Source organism: Telmatherina bonti (assembly GCF_933228915.1).
Source record: "Telmatherina bonti genome assembly, chromosome: 18".
Lineage (NCBI taxonomy): Eukaryota > Metazoa > Chordata > Actinopteri > Atheriniformes > Telmatherinidae > Telmatherina > Telmatherina bonti.
This window is the reverse complement of record NC_136616.1, coordinates 32,619,123-32,636,252: the sequence shown is the minus strand read 5'-3', so window position 1 is coordinate 32,636,252 and position 17,130 is coordinate 32,619,123. Positions and strand designations below refer to the sequence as shown.

The 17,130-nt window shown below is 41.2% G+C and overlaps 1 protein-coding gene across 1 annotated transcript in view; it reads left to right on the top strand.

Moving 5' to 3' along the window:
• LOC306769506 (endophilin-A1-like) overlaps positions 1 to 9,618 on the top strand; it is a gene marked incomplete at both ends in the record, with an annotated part of 70,618 nt that extends 61,000 nt beyond the window's left edge. The window contains 8 exons of the mRNA XM_079258132.1: positions 2,873 to 2,941; positions 3,885 to 3,957; positions 4,043 to 4,186; positions 4,916 to 5,049; positions 5,472 to 5,630; positions 6,099 to 6,202; positions 6,296 to 6,426; positions 9,422 to 9,618. Of these exons, the coding sequence (XP_079114258.1) occupies positions 2,873 to 2,941; positions 3,885 to 3,957; positions 4,043 to 4,186; positions 4,916 to 5,049; positions 5,472 to 5,630; positions 6,099 to 6,202; positions 6,296 to 6,426; positions 9,422 to 9,618 (1,011 nt within the window). The remainder of the gene's footprint in view (positions 1 to 2,872; positions 2,942 to 3,884; positions 3,958 to 4,042; positions 4,187 to 4,915; positions 5,050 to 5,471; positions 5,631 to 6,098; positions 6,203 to 6,295; positions 6,427 to 9,421) is intronic.
• Positions 9,619 to 17,130: the final 7,512 nt, after the last annotated feature.

Here is a 17,130-nt window from a genome sequence, read left to right as displayed (position 1 = left end):
CGGAAATGAATCCGACTTACTACCGGCAATGCGGACCAAGCTCTGACACCTGTCGTACAGGGACCGGACAGCCCTTACAAGGGGGTCCGGTACCCCATACTCCCGGAGTACCCCCCACAGGAGCCCCCGGGGGACACGGTCGAATGCCTTCTCCAGGTCCACAAAACACATGTAGACTGGTTGGGCAAACTCCCATGCCCCCTCCAGGACCCCAAAGAGGGTATAGAGCTGGTCCACTGTTCCGCGACCAGGACGAAAACCACACTGCTCCTCCTCAATCCGGGATTTGACTATCCGACGGACCCTCCTCTCCAGGACCCCCGAATAGACCTTACCAGGGAGGCTGAGGAGTGTGATTCCCCTGTAATTGGAACACACCCTCCGGTCCCCCTTCTTAAAAAGGGGGACCACCACCCCAGTCTGCCAATCCAGCGGTACTGCCCCTGATGTCCACGCAATGCTGCAGAGGCGTGTCAGCCAGGACAGCCCCACAGCATCCAGAGCCTTAAGGAACTCCGGGCGGATCTCATCCACCCCCGGGGCCTTGCCGCCAAGGAGCTTTTTGACCACCTCAGCGACTTCAGCCCCAGAGATAGGAGAGTCCACCCCTGAGTCCCCAAGCTGTGCTTCCTCATCGGAAGACGTGTTGATAGCATTAAAGGAGGTCTTCGAAGTATTCCCTCCACCGACCCACAAAGTCCCGAGTTGAGGTCAGCAGCTCCCCACCTCCACTGTACACAGTATTGATGGAGCACTGCTTCCCCCTCCTGAGCCGCCGGATGGTGGACCAGAATCTCCTCGAAGCCGTCCGGAAGTCTTTCTCCATGGCCTCGCCGAACTCCTCCCATGCCCGAGTTTTTGCCTCGGCAACAGTCGAAGCCGCATGCCGCTTAGCCCGCCGGTACCCATCGGCTGCCTCCAGAGTCCCACAGGCCAAGAAGGCCCGATAGGACTCCTTCTTCAGCTTGACGGCATCCCTCACTGCTGGTGTCCACCAACGAGTCCTGGGATTATCGCCACGACAGGCACCAACGACCTTACAGCCACAGCTCCGGCCGGCCGCCTCAGCAATAGAGGCACGGAACACAGCCCATTCGGACTCAATGTCCCCCACCTCACTCGGGACATGGTTGAAGCTCGCTCTGACGGGGGACTCAGCCAGACGTTCCCAGCAGACCCTCACAACACGTTTGGGTCTGCCAGATCTGACCGGCCTCCTCCCCCACCACCTGAGCCAACTCACCACCAGGTGGTGATCAGTTGACAGCTCTGCCCCCCTCTTCACCCGAGTGTCCAAGGCATATGGCCGCAGGTCCGACGATACGACTACAAAATCGATCATCGAACTGCGGCCCAGGGAATCCTGATGCCAGGTGTACATATGGACACTCTTATGTTGGAACATGGTGTTCGTTATGGACAATCCATGACGAGCACAGAAGTCCAATAACAAAACACCATTTGGGTTCAGAGGGGGCGGACCATGCCTCCCAATCACTCCCCTCCAGGTCTCACTGTCATTGCCCACATGAGCATTGAAGTCCCCCAGCAGAACAATGGAGTCCCCAGAAGGAGCACCCTCCAGCACTCCCTCCAAGGACTCCAGAAATGGTGGGTACTCTGAACTGCTGTTCGGTGCATAAGCACAGACAACAGTCAGGACCCGTCCCCCCACCCGGAGGCGGAGGGAAACTACCCTTTCATCCACCGGGGTAAACCACAACGTGCAGGCACCAAGCTGGGGGCTGATGAGAATGCCCACACCTGCTCGGCGCCTCCCACCATGAGCAACTCCAGAGTGGAAGAAAGTCCAGCCGCTTTCGAGGGTACTGGTTCCAGAGCCCAAGCCATGCGTCGAGGTGAGTCCAACTATATCTAGCCGGAACCGCTCAACCTCGCGCACAAGCTCAGGCTCCTTCCCCACCAGAGAGGTGACGTTCCACGTCCCTAGAGCCAGCTTCTGCAGCCGGGGATCGGACCGCCAGGGTCCCCGCCCCTTGCTGCCGCCCAGCTCACATTGCACCCGACCCCTACGGCTCCTCCCGCAGATGGTGAGCCCACGGGAGGTGGGGCCCATGTAACCCTTTCGGGCTGAGCCCGACCGGGCCCCATGGGCGAAGGCCCGGCCACCAGACGCTCGCTCTCGTACCCCACCTCCAGGCCTGGCTCCAGAGGGGGGTCCCGGTAACCCGCGTCCGGGCAAGGGAACATTCATGCCCAGGTTGGTCGTCATCGTAGAGGTCGATGAGCCGTGCTTGGTCTGGTCCCTCCCCTAGACACCTGTTTGCCATTGGTGACCCTACCAGGGGCATAAAGCCCCCGACAACATAGCTGCTAGGATCTTCGGGACGCACAAACCCCTCCACCACGATAAGGTGACGGCTCAGGGAGGGGGTACCCAAAACATAAACCTACATATATATTTGCAATGGTACATACTCATACACATGTGCATATACTCACATATATTCATATTTATTAACAAGTATAGCTTTATGTACATACTTACCTGATTGATTTACATACGTTTGTAACATTACATACATACGTGAAAGACAGGAGAAGAAAAAGATCTAAACCAAAAACTTGCAAAACCATGAAACTGCAAAGCTATTATTATTTTATATTCTCCTTCTGTTTTTCATGCTTTACATGTCCTGCATAAAAAGTTTGATCCACAGCCTCATTTATTTCAGCGACTCTCACTTCATTCTTTCATTTCACATCAGCACTCAGTTTTCTCTTTACAAGGACTCTCAACCCAAGCCTGTTTTTCTTCTTTCATCTTGGTTTCAATATGTTCAAGTGTTTGAGAGCAGAAATATAATCTTTTCTTCGTCTGTCTGTCTCTACCTCTGGTTTCTTCTCACAGAAAGTCAGTGAAAAGGTTGGAGGAGCAGAAGGAACCAAGCTCGATGATGACTTTAAAGAAATGGAAAAGGTAAATGACCTGGTTCTCCACCGATTTTGGTCTTCACACAACGTCCATGACACTTCACATGTGTATTTTACACAAACATATTTTTAAAAAGATGTTACAGTGATTAACAATAACTAAAGTATGACAGTCATGCAGCCCGGCTCACCAAAATTACTCAAATTAAGGAAAAACGGATGCAAGTGTGCCTAAATCTTTTCATTAAAAATCCTAAAATAACTCCGAAAGGATACTTCATCATGTTAATGGTAAAACCCAAGAAAAAGTCTATAAAGATTTGGTGCAGGTTAAAAAAATGTTGTGACTATTTTATCGAAAGTAGCTTAGTACTTTTTTCCTGTTTCTGTGCTAAGCTAAGCTAACAGGCTGCTCGCTGCAGTTTCATATAAAATAGTAAAGTTAAAGCCACTCTGAAAGTAAAGAAAACCTTTTAAATATTCACCTTTGAATCTCAGAAATTTGATAGTTTTATCATATTTAATCTGCACTGACAAAACAGTTAAGTGGAATATTACAAGTTATTTTTTTTAGTCATATTGAACCAGCAAGCTTAGCTTCAAGTGGAAACTACAGAAAGTTAATAGTCAAGGCCAAAAAGAAGTATGCTACGGTGTGTTTTTGTGAAGATTAACCACAAGCTATACCAGATATTTATTCTGTGACCATGTTAACCTTAAGGCCTTTAAAGTTAAACTTTTCCATGTTTCGTCTTTGTGAAAAGCTAAGCTAACTAGCTGCAATTTATAGCATCCCAAAGAAAACCAGAGCTGCTTAGGATCAGTTAAAAGAGCCAAAATGAACTAAAACCATTCCTTTGTTTTCAATATTGTTCCTTTTCGTAAAAGCTTTACACCTTCAGATTTTTACACCAATGTGTAGATTTTAAACCTTGTTGGTTTTAGGGGGTACGATCTCATGTTTTTCTTTGGTTTGTTCTCCTCTGCAGAAGGTGGACATCACCAGCAGAGCAGTGCTGGACATCATGACCAAAACTACAGAGTACCTTCAGCCTAACCCAGGTACAAACCACGGCAGAACACAGCAATAAAAGAGAAAAACATAACTGAGATTATCACCAGAAGCCTAACCGCTGCTTTCTTACAGCATCCAGAGCCAAACTGAGCATGATCAACACCATGTCAAAGATCCGCGGGCAGGATAAAGGACCCGGTTATCCGCAGGCTGAGTCCATTCTAGGCGATGCCATGTTGAAGTTTGGACGAGAGTTAGGAGAGGAGTCCTGCTTCGGTAAATGGAAATCAACTAATAACAAGTTTCATTTCAAGAACTATATTTTGTTTTTATAACAGGTCACAATTATTTAATTTTCACTTTTATAAGTACAGTCCTTTTTTTATATATATGTGTTACATAACAAGCTTATACTGTCAGCTTGGTGGTTAAAAAGTAGACATTTCTGTCCTAATGAGTTATTTTTTCAAGGACTGCAGTCCTTTTCTCCATCAAGAGTGTCAAAATGGTTTGATCTGAATGAAAATGTTATAAATGGCTTTTCACAGCTTTCATATTCACCAAACCCACATGAATGCCACTCCAGGACAAAGAATCATATTTTACCCCAGCTGAGACTCCTTAAACTTGTGGAGGGAATGCCAAAATGTCCAGAAGCACCAGGTCTATCTAAACATTGGAAATAACTAGAATCCAGCAGATTTAATTAGAAAAATCACAATGAGTCTCCTATCGTAGTTCCTCATGTTGGTTCTATCACTCCAGTTGCAGAGGTATGGTTTGGATATCAAGGACCAATGGTGTTATAGTCTCTCAAAGTTCCCCTACATCCCAGCTGAAGGCTAGACAACTTTTAATTTTTAATCCACCAAAGAAATCGCACCCTTTACCGCTTCAAAATGGAGGAATGGTGCTAAATGGTTCGCTCAGTTGGAGGAAATGGGATTGGGCATCACTCTACAGATATTTCCCTTCTGTTTATTTTATTTTTATCCTACCTTCCAGGCTTAGCACTCCTCGATGCTGGCGAGGCAATGAAGGAACTTGGAGAGGTGAAAGATGCTTTGGATATGGAAGTCAAACAAAACTTCATTGATCCGCTACAGAACCTCCACGACAAAGACCTGAAAGAGATACAGGTGAGTAACTCTGGTTACGGTCCAACACAGTGGACACCTACTTAAAAGATGTGAATGGGTAAGGATATATATATATTTATATATATATATATACTTGTAAATTAGTCACTTCAGTAAGTCATCCTGGTAACTGCTACTCACTGTGGAATAAGTAAATACATCATTTACACTACTTATAAAAAGTTCAAGATGTTTATCCTGCAGGTAAAATTTACCAAAAAATGTCAAAGATAATCATTACGCTACACTGCACTTTTTTAAATTTATAAAAATGCATGCATGCACAAATGCTACACTATATATGCATGCATGTAGAGTTAAACCTTAGAGCAAAAAAGTTGACTGAATTATGGACCTTTTAAAGAGTCAGTTGAGGAGTTGGGGCTCAAAGTTTTCATCCAGAATTTCCTCCTCCAATGCAGCATCACTTAAAGAAGATGGAAGGCCGGCGTCTGGATTTTGACTACAAGAAGAAGCGTCAGGGGAAAGTTCAGGACGACGAAATCAAGCAAGCGCTGGAGAAGTTTGATGAGAGCAAAGAGATCGCAGAGCAGAGCATGTTTAACCTACTGGAGAGCGATGTAAGGGATGTGTGGCAAGTCATGTGTTCAAATGAAAACATTGTGAGAAGTTGAAATTTCTGAATTTTGTTGTTCAGCCTTTCCTGGTATCTGAAATACCAATTTCACAGACCTATTAGTTGCTAAATATCCTGAAAAACACTTAAAAATCAATTGCAATCAGAAAAGCTAATCAAATTTACTGCCAAAAAATGAAAGAACAATTTATAAATCACAAAAATAATCACAATCACGAATGTTCTGATGAAAGTAATAGCCATCGCAGAAGCTATAAACAGTCTAATATTACTGAATGATTTGGAACTGCTTCTCCTGTTGCCGTAGAAACACATTTTCAGCCAGTTTGCTGCTTGTAAAAACAAAGAGGAGCAGTCCTGTGCCATGCTGTACCGTGCCAGACCCGGTCCCAGCATGGGCGTGAAGCAGGGATCGGTGGTGGAACATGAAACATGTACATGTGTGTTGCAGATAGAGCAGGTGAGCCAGCTGGCAGCGTTGGTCCAGGCTCAGTTGGAGTACCACAGCCGCTCTTCTGAAATCCTCCAACAGCTCTCCAGCAAGGTGGAAGACAGGTATTGATCCATCCTCCTGCTTAAGATAGTAAAAAAACAATAAAAAAAGGTCAGGATGGTTCAACAAAACCTGACGGCTTGGCTTTTCACTAGGATAAAAGAAGTATCCAGTAAACCCAGAAAGGAGTACACACCTAAACCCAGAATGACCCTGGAACTGCTGCCACCCAGTGAGAGCCACAATGGAGGGATACACTCTGCCAAATCTCCCGGAAGATCACCAGGTAAGCAGCTTGATGCCAGGATGTGACAGTGGCTCAGCCCAACAGAAAACCAAAGTTAATTCCAAGCAAGATTATGTCATAGCATGTAGAGTAGTCAGATCTGTCTTGTGTTGCAACAGAACAATGACAAGTGTATCAGACTGTCCTTGAATCCAGTTTAGTGGTGGATAATATCATTTATACCTGCATTTAAGGGGCTTTTCCAAGTGTGAAATGAGAAAAAGCAACTAAACTGCCTTTTGGGTTATTCTGTTGCAAAACCTTACAATACTCTGGTGTGTCAAGTGTCAAAGCCTAAAACCTTCAGCCAAGGTCATTTTCTCCCACGAGAGATTATTCTTGATATACTGAATGTGACATATCTTGTTGGCAGTCCATTCATTAATTATTAGCGGGATTGTGTGACATCTTTACATGATGCCCACCATGTAGCTGGTTTTCTGCGTACTCTTTACAAGGCCATTCAGAACTGAGGAATAGTTTTATACTTGTAAAGGTATCCTTTGTCTCCTGTTGGCAGGTATTATTTCAACATAGACAGACATGCAGAACTCCAAAGAAGCACATGGGCTTCCGAGGAGATGCAAAATGTTAGCCAAACACAGATTGGCTGAAAGAAGAGGCAGCCAGAAAAGGCTGGCACTTTATATCCTATCATGGATTGGTCACTCTCAGGAAAGGGTCTTGGCTGCCGCCTGGAGAATGAGGCGGGGCTTGATATTGGGCAGGGTTGGACATCCAACCCAGCCCTCTCAACGTTTTGATTGGATTAACCCTAAATTTAACCCTAACCATGTCAATTTGACATCCAACACCGCCCATTTGACATCCAACCATGACGTCCATTGGACATTCAACCCTACCCAATATCCAGCCCTACCCCATTCTCCAGGCGCCAGGTTCAAGCTAACTTGTTGGATTCATTTCATGCATAGAGTCATCTCTAAAGGCATTGCATTGCTTGGTATTTTGAGGACTCTGCTTATTTACAATCGAAAAAAAAATTGATAGATAGGTAGTTAGGGAGAGAGAGAGATAGTACTTTATGAATCCCAGCATCCATGTACATTTGTGTTTATAACACAACCAAACAGAATAGTATAAGTTGAAATAATATCTACAGAAGTTACAAGAGGAGGTGTATAACAATGTACAATGTGAGTGAAGATAGCCTGGAATGTAACATGGTACAGTGTAATATATATTGAGATATGATCACAGTCGTGATGCTATCTATGACACAAGGATGATGCATTGAACAGACTTATAGAGGTGGGCAGAAATGACCTGTTTCGGTCCTTATAACAGCAAAGTTGTCTGAGCCTTTTGAAAGAGGCACTCCATTGATATGTGCAGTTTGTATGCACAGACACCTCAGTGTATCATCATATCAAGTATTGAGACATGAGAATCAGTGGTTCAGATACATTTTGACCTTTTTTTGTAGTATAAGACTAAAGTTTTTATGTTTGTTTTCCTTTTCTCAGTACTTCTAACTGCTTGGTTACACAGTTTTTGCTTATTTTAATTCCCAAGTTGTTAATACAAAACAATGTGTTTTAAAAAAATATGTATTATAAGTTTTTAAGTGTTTTGTCAATTAGGTTTTGCTCTGTTCCAAAAAGAACTAATGTGCAAAGGGCAAATTGGCATTAACTTTTTGCATAGACGCAGATCAACAAACACAGGTTTTATGTTACTTTTCAATGTTCTGTTGGAAGACCTGAATCCTGGAATTCACATGGATTATTATTTCTACTCTTGCCACCTACCTAAATATTTTTGCAAACCAGTCATGACCACCTCCACATGGCAACAACACTCGCCTACGGAAGCAGCCTACCCAACAGAGAAGCAGTCGGCCCTGCAGATACTACTGCTGAAGAGTTATGGCACATTCACATCAACCTTTTTGATTCAAATCCGAGTCCGTTTTCTTGGAAAGTCCGCTTTGTTTGGGGAAATGTGAATGCGCCAAACGAATTCTGATACAGACCTTCCCTGCATTTGACGTAGCATTGCATTGTGGGTAAATACATAGTGATGACGTTAAGAATCCTCTGCCTCATCAGAGTGTTAAGGTGGAAATCTGACTGACATGAAAGAAGAATAGCAAGTCAACTCAGACTAGCTGTTTATAGCGAAGCTTTTGTATGTCTTTGTTTCCACTTGGCAGTGCCAGTCTGGTTGTAAAAGCCACGTTTAATGTAGTTTCTGATTAGACTATAGCCCTGTTTCACCAAGGAGTCCGGCTCAGCACAGGATGGGGTCGATGTTCATTTTTTTATGTTTCCATTGACAAAAACTGGGAAGTGTTCCAGAATATATGATATGTTCAACCTTTGTTGGACCATCTGCTTGTGCCTTCATCTTTTCAATCATATCCTAAAGGGCAAAGCTTGACACTGCAATCCACTGATTGGTCAAAGCTGTTATCACTACCTCTGCTACTCAGCAATAAGAACAAAGCAGAAACAGCGTCATGGTTGAATATGCTGTGGATGTTTTTGTTGTTCATAGCCACGTGCCAAGAAGAAAGCGTGTGAACTGCTGAAGTCTGCCATTTACTGTGTTGGGTTCTTTATTATTATAATTGAAGGAAGGAGTCGCACCACCATGACATCAGGCTATTACATAGCCAATGCATCTGTTGCTATATGACTTATATCCCACCTACCAGGTCAGGGTACAGTGGGCTGTGAAAACACAACAGAGACTATAGTTAAGTAAAACCAAACCGGAGTGTCTTGAGTCGGACCCATTGGGGGAAACAGGGCTCCAAACATGATGATAAAAATGAGCCTGATGAAGAGTTTTTATGGAATAACATTGAAAGATTTGCACACTGCCAGCGCTGAAATTGTAAGTCTAGCCTCCTTCAGGAACCTGATTGGTCAGTTTTTCTTTTTAACTGAAAACAGTGAGTAAAAACAAACTGTGCAAAAGACTTAAGTTGACTACATACAGTATCTGTTTTTTTTTCATCCCCTCCCAGCCCCCATGGACCAGCCATGTTGTCGAGCACTGTACGACTTTGAGCCAGAGAACGAAGGTGAGCTGGGCTTCAAGGAGGGCGATGTCATCACCTTAACCAATCAGATCGACGACAACTGGTATGAAGGCATGATCAACGGCCAGTCGGGCTTCTTCCCCATCAACTATGTGGATATCCTGGTGCCGCTCCCTCATTAGGTCCCGGCAGCGACCGGACCCTTCCCCTTGACCAATCCAGACACCCAGAAAACAGCTCGTACTTGCATAAACAACAAACCACGCCCTCCCTCTACTTCTTCTTCTGTGCTTCTGTGTGATTCTGCTTTCACAAAACGGACGGAAATGAGAGAGGGGCCAGACAAGACCATAAAAGAGCGATAAGAGGAAAAGAGGAGGAATACAGCGTGATAGATGCAAAAGAGAAGGATTGAAAGAGACAAGAAGAAGAAGACATGATGATCCTTAATAGCTCGCTGCTCAGCCTGGAAACACAGGACACAAATGAGGCTTTGGAGACTTGCAAATGAGGCACGGTGTATATGTGTGTGCATGTCTTTATGTGCGTTTCGACCTGTTCGTACTCTGTTATGAAGAAGCCAGCACAAGTTCCTGCTTGTCAGTAAACTGCCTGACAGCTTCTCTTCTGTCTTCTTACTTTCTGTTGAGGTGACTCTGTCCTCTCTACCTTGACTTGCCTTCATGTGCTTTTCTTTAGCCCTGGATTTGTCAGCAATTGTCAAAGTCATGCTTATTTTCTGTCCATTTTCCTCTCTGTCATTCTTCCTTCCTGAGCATTGCCTTTCAGCCTGGCTCCATACAATATAGGGGGCTTCTGACTCAAATCCCAGCACTACATCAAGTCATCCAATGTCTCTTTTAATGAGAATATCTGTCCTCCTCCTTGTCTTTTTGTCACACTTATCCATCTTAGAGTCTGCATATGATTTTAGTTCTGTGGTTGTACGCATGAACCAGCCAAATGAGAACCTTCAGCGATAAGATGCCAGAGAATTTCAGGTTTTAGGAGTGCATTGCTAGCATAAAGCCGTACCTCCAATACGCCAATCATTCCAGGATGGACACGAGTATTTAGTCAGGTGCTGTTGAATCCATTCGTCTGTAGTGGGAATTTTACCAAGGGTTTAAGGCTATGGCAACTTTTTCAACATATTATTCAGATGAAGGACAGAAAAATAAGTCTTGGGGTAACATATTATACCCATGGCAAAGATGCTAACACAGTCCAAAGGTGGAACTAAACAGCACTTACCGGGTTGCTGATTTGATACGCTTTTGGTTATTGAAGCATGCATCCAGGATAAGAAGGTTGTTTCTTTCCTGGGTAACTTAAAATAGTATACATTCACAGTTTTCAGTGTGGACTATGTGAAATAGATGCTTGCAGATTTGTCTCGTTTGTGGCTTTTGCATGCATGACTCTGTTAACAGCTATAAGCGCTCTAAAATTTCATTTAAAGGGCCTTTACATTTACAAAAACGTATGCTCAGAACACTGTATGTGTATGCTCAGAATATATATGATGTGCCTGGGGCATTGCTGCCTTGCTAAAGGGCACATAGGTGAAATGCAAGGTCATTTAGAGAGGGGTTATGAGCTGACATGACTGTGTTATGTATGAATATCATTCCATAACCTGATCGACCAGCTGTCAAGAGAGGATTTGTTTGACAGTAAAGCCTTCGTCAAGATTATCCATGAAAACGTTCTACGTTTTTAGAATTTTAGGCAAGTTAGAAGAGTGTTCTTTCTGAGGCTTTTCAATTATTTTAACCTACTAAAAAACTTTGGGTCTGAACCAATCTGATGCACAGACATTTTTAAAATCTCTGCAGCTGACAGTGAGTATTGATCCAGCTCATTCATGGTGTTTTTTTCTGTTATGTGGTACAGTACTACACGGCTTGGTACAGTTTTATTTAGTCAAGACAGGTTATCATGTTGAAGTAGGATGGATATTTTACTGTTGCTATAGTGATTCCCTGTCCAATCAGTCTTCACGTCCCCGACAGTATTGGTTGAGCTATCGTGAAATCACAACCAAGGTAGTACCAACATACTATCTGGTGCCAATTATAGAAGAAAAAAAACAATAAACACTAAGCTATTCTGTTCTGTACCATTAATTTACTGATGGACATAGTTTTCTAGAGCGATGTGAATATACCTATACTGTAGAAATTACTGTAAACCTTCTGGGACATTCTGACATCCCACAACTATCACTCATTCAGGAATTTTGGTAACTTTCTGAAAACCTCCTGGCATTTCAACGCTGCTGCAGAAATTCAGAAATCTTGGTGGTGTTCTTAGAACGTTCCTTACTTACAGAACCTTGGGGCAGAACTCAGAGGCCTTTAGTTTTTTAGTGGTTTCCTTCTAATCCAGTGACTTCAGAGTCTCCAAAAACCGTAGGATCTTGAAGGCACTGATAGAACATTGTGTTGATTGGAATATTTCAGGACTTTAGAGCAGACTTCAGAGGCCTTAAGTTGCTCTACTGGCTGAACATTAATCCTAAGACCTGTTTCCATCAATGGGTACAAACTGTTGTGTGACGGGTTGGTTACCATATTTTTGCATTTCCACAGGAACAAAGCTGGATGGGTGCCTGAACATTTTATCTATTTTGGTGGGATCCTTCTGTTGGGGTCCGAATCCTACCGATCTGAGCTAAAAGGTTGGACCTAGACACGCAGTAATTCTGTAATTGTTTGAAACAGTCACCAATTCCAATGTGACTCAGCAAGAAAGCCTGTTACATGCTCCGCAAGAAGCAAAAACTTTTTTTCTTGTTCTCAAAGCCGTGAGAACAAAGTGGCGGCATCTTCTTGACGCATCAGCCGAGTAAAACTTTATTTTCGTGGAAGTATTGTATGATTGGTCAGACATTTGGGGTGGGCGTGGTTAATGTGGAAAAGCATAAAGCAGACACATTTTTGCTGATGCAATGTTGAATGGATAGTTTTGATTAACAGCTGATCTTGCTGGTGAGAAAGTAGGAACATGTTGACAACACGAGCTATTTAAATACACTGACCTTCTCTGTGCCCACAACCTCACCTTTCCACAAACCAAATCTTCTTGTGGAGTATGAATTAACTGGACCAAAACTAACTTTTTCTTGTTCTTGCAGCCTCGAAAACAAGAACAAAATTCTTGCTTGTTGCAAAGTATGTAACAAGCCTTTTCACAAAGTGGAAATTGCACTAAATTTAACGATTGCTACCATAGATATTTTGCTACCAAAAGCAACAAATACAAACTGCTGGATGTCTTCCGTTCTTGTCCTCTGTGGTGATATTTTTCGTTATAGGAAGGTGTTGCACATTGTAATATCACGCTATTACATAGCTGACATGTCTGTAGCTATTCGGATGTTACACCACCTGCCAGGTAAGGGCATGGTTGGCCATGAAAGCGCAGGAGATAGCAGGATCAATTACACTAAATCATTCTGTACCAACCCAAATCCATTTGTGTAAACAAATCTTTTCTGTTACATTTGTAAGCAGTTAGTGGTGAACATTGGCCCTGTTTGTTCTAGTTTAGTACATTATACCCAGAATAATGTGACTGGGAACATGGCTGTTATCGCTACTCTTCTGAAGACCTGTCCAAATGTTTTTACTGTGGTGGTGTTTAAATGGCAGTGTTAATAGCTCGGCAGAAACCTTAGAAAGGGTTGATGTTTTTATTGTTAAAGGCTCTGTAATAATGCAGCTTCTGATGTTGACGTTGGCCGGCGTGATAAAAGTAGCAGCAAAACTCCAGAAAAATGGAAGTATTTATTTGATTATATTACATTAAATTACAGCAAAGCCAGATTTGTCAGACTTTAGAGGTTATAGAGCTAAGTATTTTCAGTATACAGCTAGAGGTTTTGCGCTTATTGACTGCTTGTGCTCAAAAGACTGACAAGGACTTGCATTCTTAAATGTTGGACTCAAAATTAATTAAATGACTCAGTTTAATGGGTAAGGTTCTTGCTATGTTAAAGCTCTGTCAAATTTAAAGAATGCAGAAGCTAATGTTCGGCTAATGTTTGTTTGATGTTATATAGTGCTGGGTTAAAAATAACTCAGCTACACATGAAAATATAGCAGATAAATTAAACAAGCATGCATTTTTTTTCAAATCAGACATTATTTACTAAAACTCACAGTCTCAGCAAGAGACTGTGTTAGCTTGGCTAATGCTAGCATGCCAGATGTGGCTAACCAGATAGCCTCTCGCTTCACATTCCTGTATTTGTGCTTTGGTGGTGAAGTGTTAAAGCAGAATACTTAAAAATATGTTGTGCCTGAATACTGAATACCTCAGCTTACATTTAACATATACAAGTACAGATAAAACTGTCCATTAGGAGGACAAACTGAAAAGTTTTTTAATTTTTTGCAGTCATTGCTCCTTATCAAATTGATTATATTATTAATGTACTGTATTGCAGTCACTAAAAATTTCCATTATCAGATTTAGACATGGAGCAGACAACATGAAAATATGTTGATTATATATTATAGTGTTAATACTCTTTAAAAAAAAACAAAACAAAACAAAAAAAAAAGCTGAGCACCGTGACACGATAACCATCTTTTTGTTGCTGCCCCAAAATTTCTAAAGAAAACCTGCCTGTTGGTGTGAAAATATAGCATTGACTCAACATGGATCACACGTTTCTTTTGTAATTGTTTGAGTCTTTTTTTTTGTTATGTTTTATCAGTTTAGTTTTTTTTTAAAAGCTTTGTGACCATTTCTTTGTCCCAGATGCTACAATGGCTGACAAGGTTTGCTAACTGAAGGTATTATAAATTAGACGTTTGTGAAATGAAACATCCGTAATGCAGTAGTTAGGTGGAAAATAGTAAACTTTAAAGCTATAAAATCTTAACATAAATAGTAATAAAAACTGCCGTTTTATGCCAGTTGCAGAGATTTAATATCTTCAACTTATCAACTGTCAATAAACTATAAATACAAAGGCAATAAGCTGTGGCGTTACAATAAAATGTAGTTTCAATAAGAGGAAGAGAAAAGGGAAATCTATCTTTCTTCTTTCAGTCTATCATTTCCGTTGTCAAAGCACATCTGTGACTATACAATCAAAGTCAAACATGGTTAAAATCTCAAACCCTTTCTGCCAAATTCCTGCTTTTTCCATAACTGTTGCTGGTTTGTTGTTTAAAAAAAAAAAAAAAAAAAAAACAACTGGGGGTTTGGAGTCCAATTATGTTCATTGTTTTCTTTTTTTTTTCTTCATTTTGTCCGTGACTTCTGTCTGAAAACGGGATTTCTTGAGTCTGCTTGTGGAAAGTCTGTGAGCTGCATGCAATTGAACCGCTTAATGTCTGCTGTCCAAGACAGGTATTAAAAACTTTAGTAGGGTTTAAACAAATGAGAAGATGTATATTGTGTTGTCTTAACTTTTTATTTTTTGCAATGCAGTGAGTCGAAGTTCTTTTCAGCCTTTACTGTTCAAAAACTGTTAGCTTACTGCTTCACCTGTCTTCATATAGCATTGTTTCAAATTACAAAGTGCTTTAAACTTTATTTTTAGTTTTCTTAAAAATTCTTTAATTTATTTTTATTCTTTTTTTCTTGCATTTTTTATCTTTATTATTGTTTGTTTTTCTTTTTCATGCGCTGATTTGCCTTCTATGGCGGCATGTATTCTAACCTCAGTGAGGCACTTGTACAGCGTTACTCTCCATTTTCCTTGTTCTTTGTTATGAATTGGTTCTCAGCCATGTTACCTGCCTGAGCTCAGTTTCAAATTTAATATTTTCAGCCCTGCATGGGAAAAAATACACACTTTCAGACTGAGGCTCCATTTACTTTGTCTTTCCCACACAGTAAAGCAGCTCTGAGAGCAGATAAACTTCAAGTCTAATTTATTTTTTGGTATTGAGATTACACTTTCAACATACTGACAGAAAATTAAGACAAAAAGAACTTAATATTTACCATTGTATATTTATTGTAATTTAAAGCGGACGTAAATCGGTTTTGTTTTGATTTGTTTTTTCCTTCTGGTTCAATGTGTTTATTTTTTTTCCACTCACAAATCATCTGAAAACTTGCAAAACTAACAGTACTTAACAAAAGGAGTCATTCCCTAACTGAGAAGAGACCCGAAATGCCTGATTTGTAGTCTAACATAAATTTCTTGTACTTAATGACATCACCATGAGCTCATTTGCATATTTTTTTAATTAATCGCTACCTTAGCACACTCAAAATCAAAAGACTGGGTAGCTTTTTTAAATTTTGGCCCAAAAGGGGGCGGGGCTTAAAGAGACAGTAGACTCCAAATGAAAAATTCTTAAAATTAAAATGATCTTAATATGAACTCTTTACGTTTAAATTTGGCTGAAAAAAATCGGGTATTTAAAGTAATAACCAGACCGAGTAAAGAGGACTTCAAACTGGTATGAACTTGCTCATAAAAGAAATAAACGGAAAAGAAAGAAATGTGACATATTTCAAGGCTCCACCACATATATTTAACATAGCAGTAGGCAGTATGATCAAAATGATATATCACAGTATTTTCCGCATGTTTGTTGACTGGGTTTTGACCATATTTTCCACTGATTGACAGAATTACTTCAATGGACTGGTTAAGACTAATCAATGTTATTTTCAAGAAAAAATTTAAGAAAAGTCCAAAATTTTTATTATGGGGTCTTTATTTGGCCTTTTAACAAAAAAAAATTTTTTTAAATAGCTTTGGGGGGTATTTATCAGATATTACAAAGTGATATATCAAAATTATTGCAGTGTAATCTTCTGTTTTCTGGTATCTATTAGGAGGCTTGAGACTGTGTCGAACAGGATTTCGAAAGAGGTTTTTTTTTGTTTTTTTTTACCACAAAGTGATGCAAAATGTCTCTTTGTATTTTTATATGTGAGGCTGGACCCTAAGGGCATAATATCCACAGTTTAGTCCGTCTTTCTCCGAGGTATTTACAGGAATATCTTTGGCAATATGGATAGTCATGGTGCTGATATACTGCTTCCTTTTTTAGTTGTTGGTAGTACTGCTAGCAGATGCAGTGGAGACATCTGACTTAAGCGTCCTCTAAATTGTTCAGTTTAATCTGGTGGTGTAGAGGGTCTCGATCGTAGTTTATAGCTAAGGTGGTGCAGCGAGTTAACTTAATTTTCTGAACTTTTTCTATCTTTTGTCACTGAAGCGCAGCATCTTTAATAACATGGCTCCTCTGCATGCATGTTTAGTGGTGCAGCAGTCAGTAAGGTACCCTCTTCTGCTGCACAGAACATTGCTTATGTTATTTAAACCAGTGTTAAAAATGTTTCAATAAAGATAAATTCCAGTTTTCTGCATGAAGAGGTCAGAACTACTTTAACAATGCACCAGCCTGCCCCTGCTCTCTGAGCTTATCTGCTTCAAATAACTCTTTATGTCACAATTTTCCACATTCATTTCTCTTTTTTTTAAAAATTTATTTGGTGGGTTGAGGGGCATAATCATGTAGCCTTGGTCTGACCTGTGGCTGTTACATAATGAAACCGTATGCCTTGTGGCTGTAAAAACTAAATAAAAAGCGCTCTGCCTGTGGAACCTGCTGTCCTCTGGTGGGCTACTTTTGTGTATGTACAGATATATACACATCTTGCTATTTATTTATGTATTGTAATTACTGATTTGGTTATTTATTTATTTATTT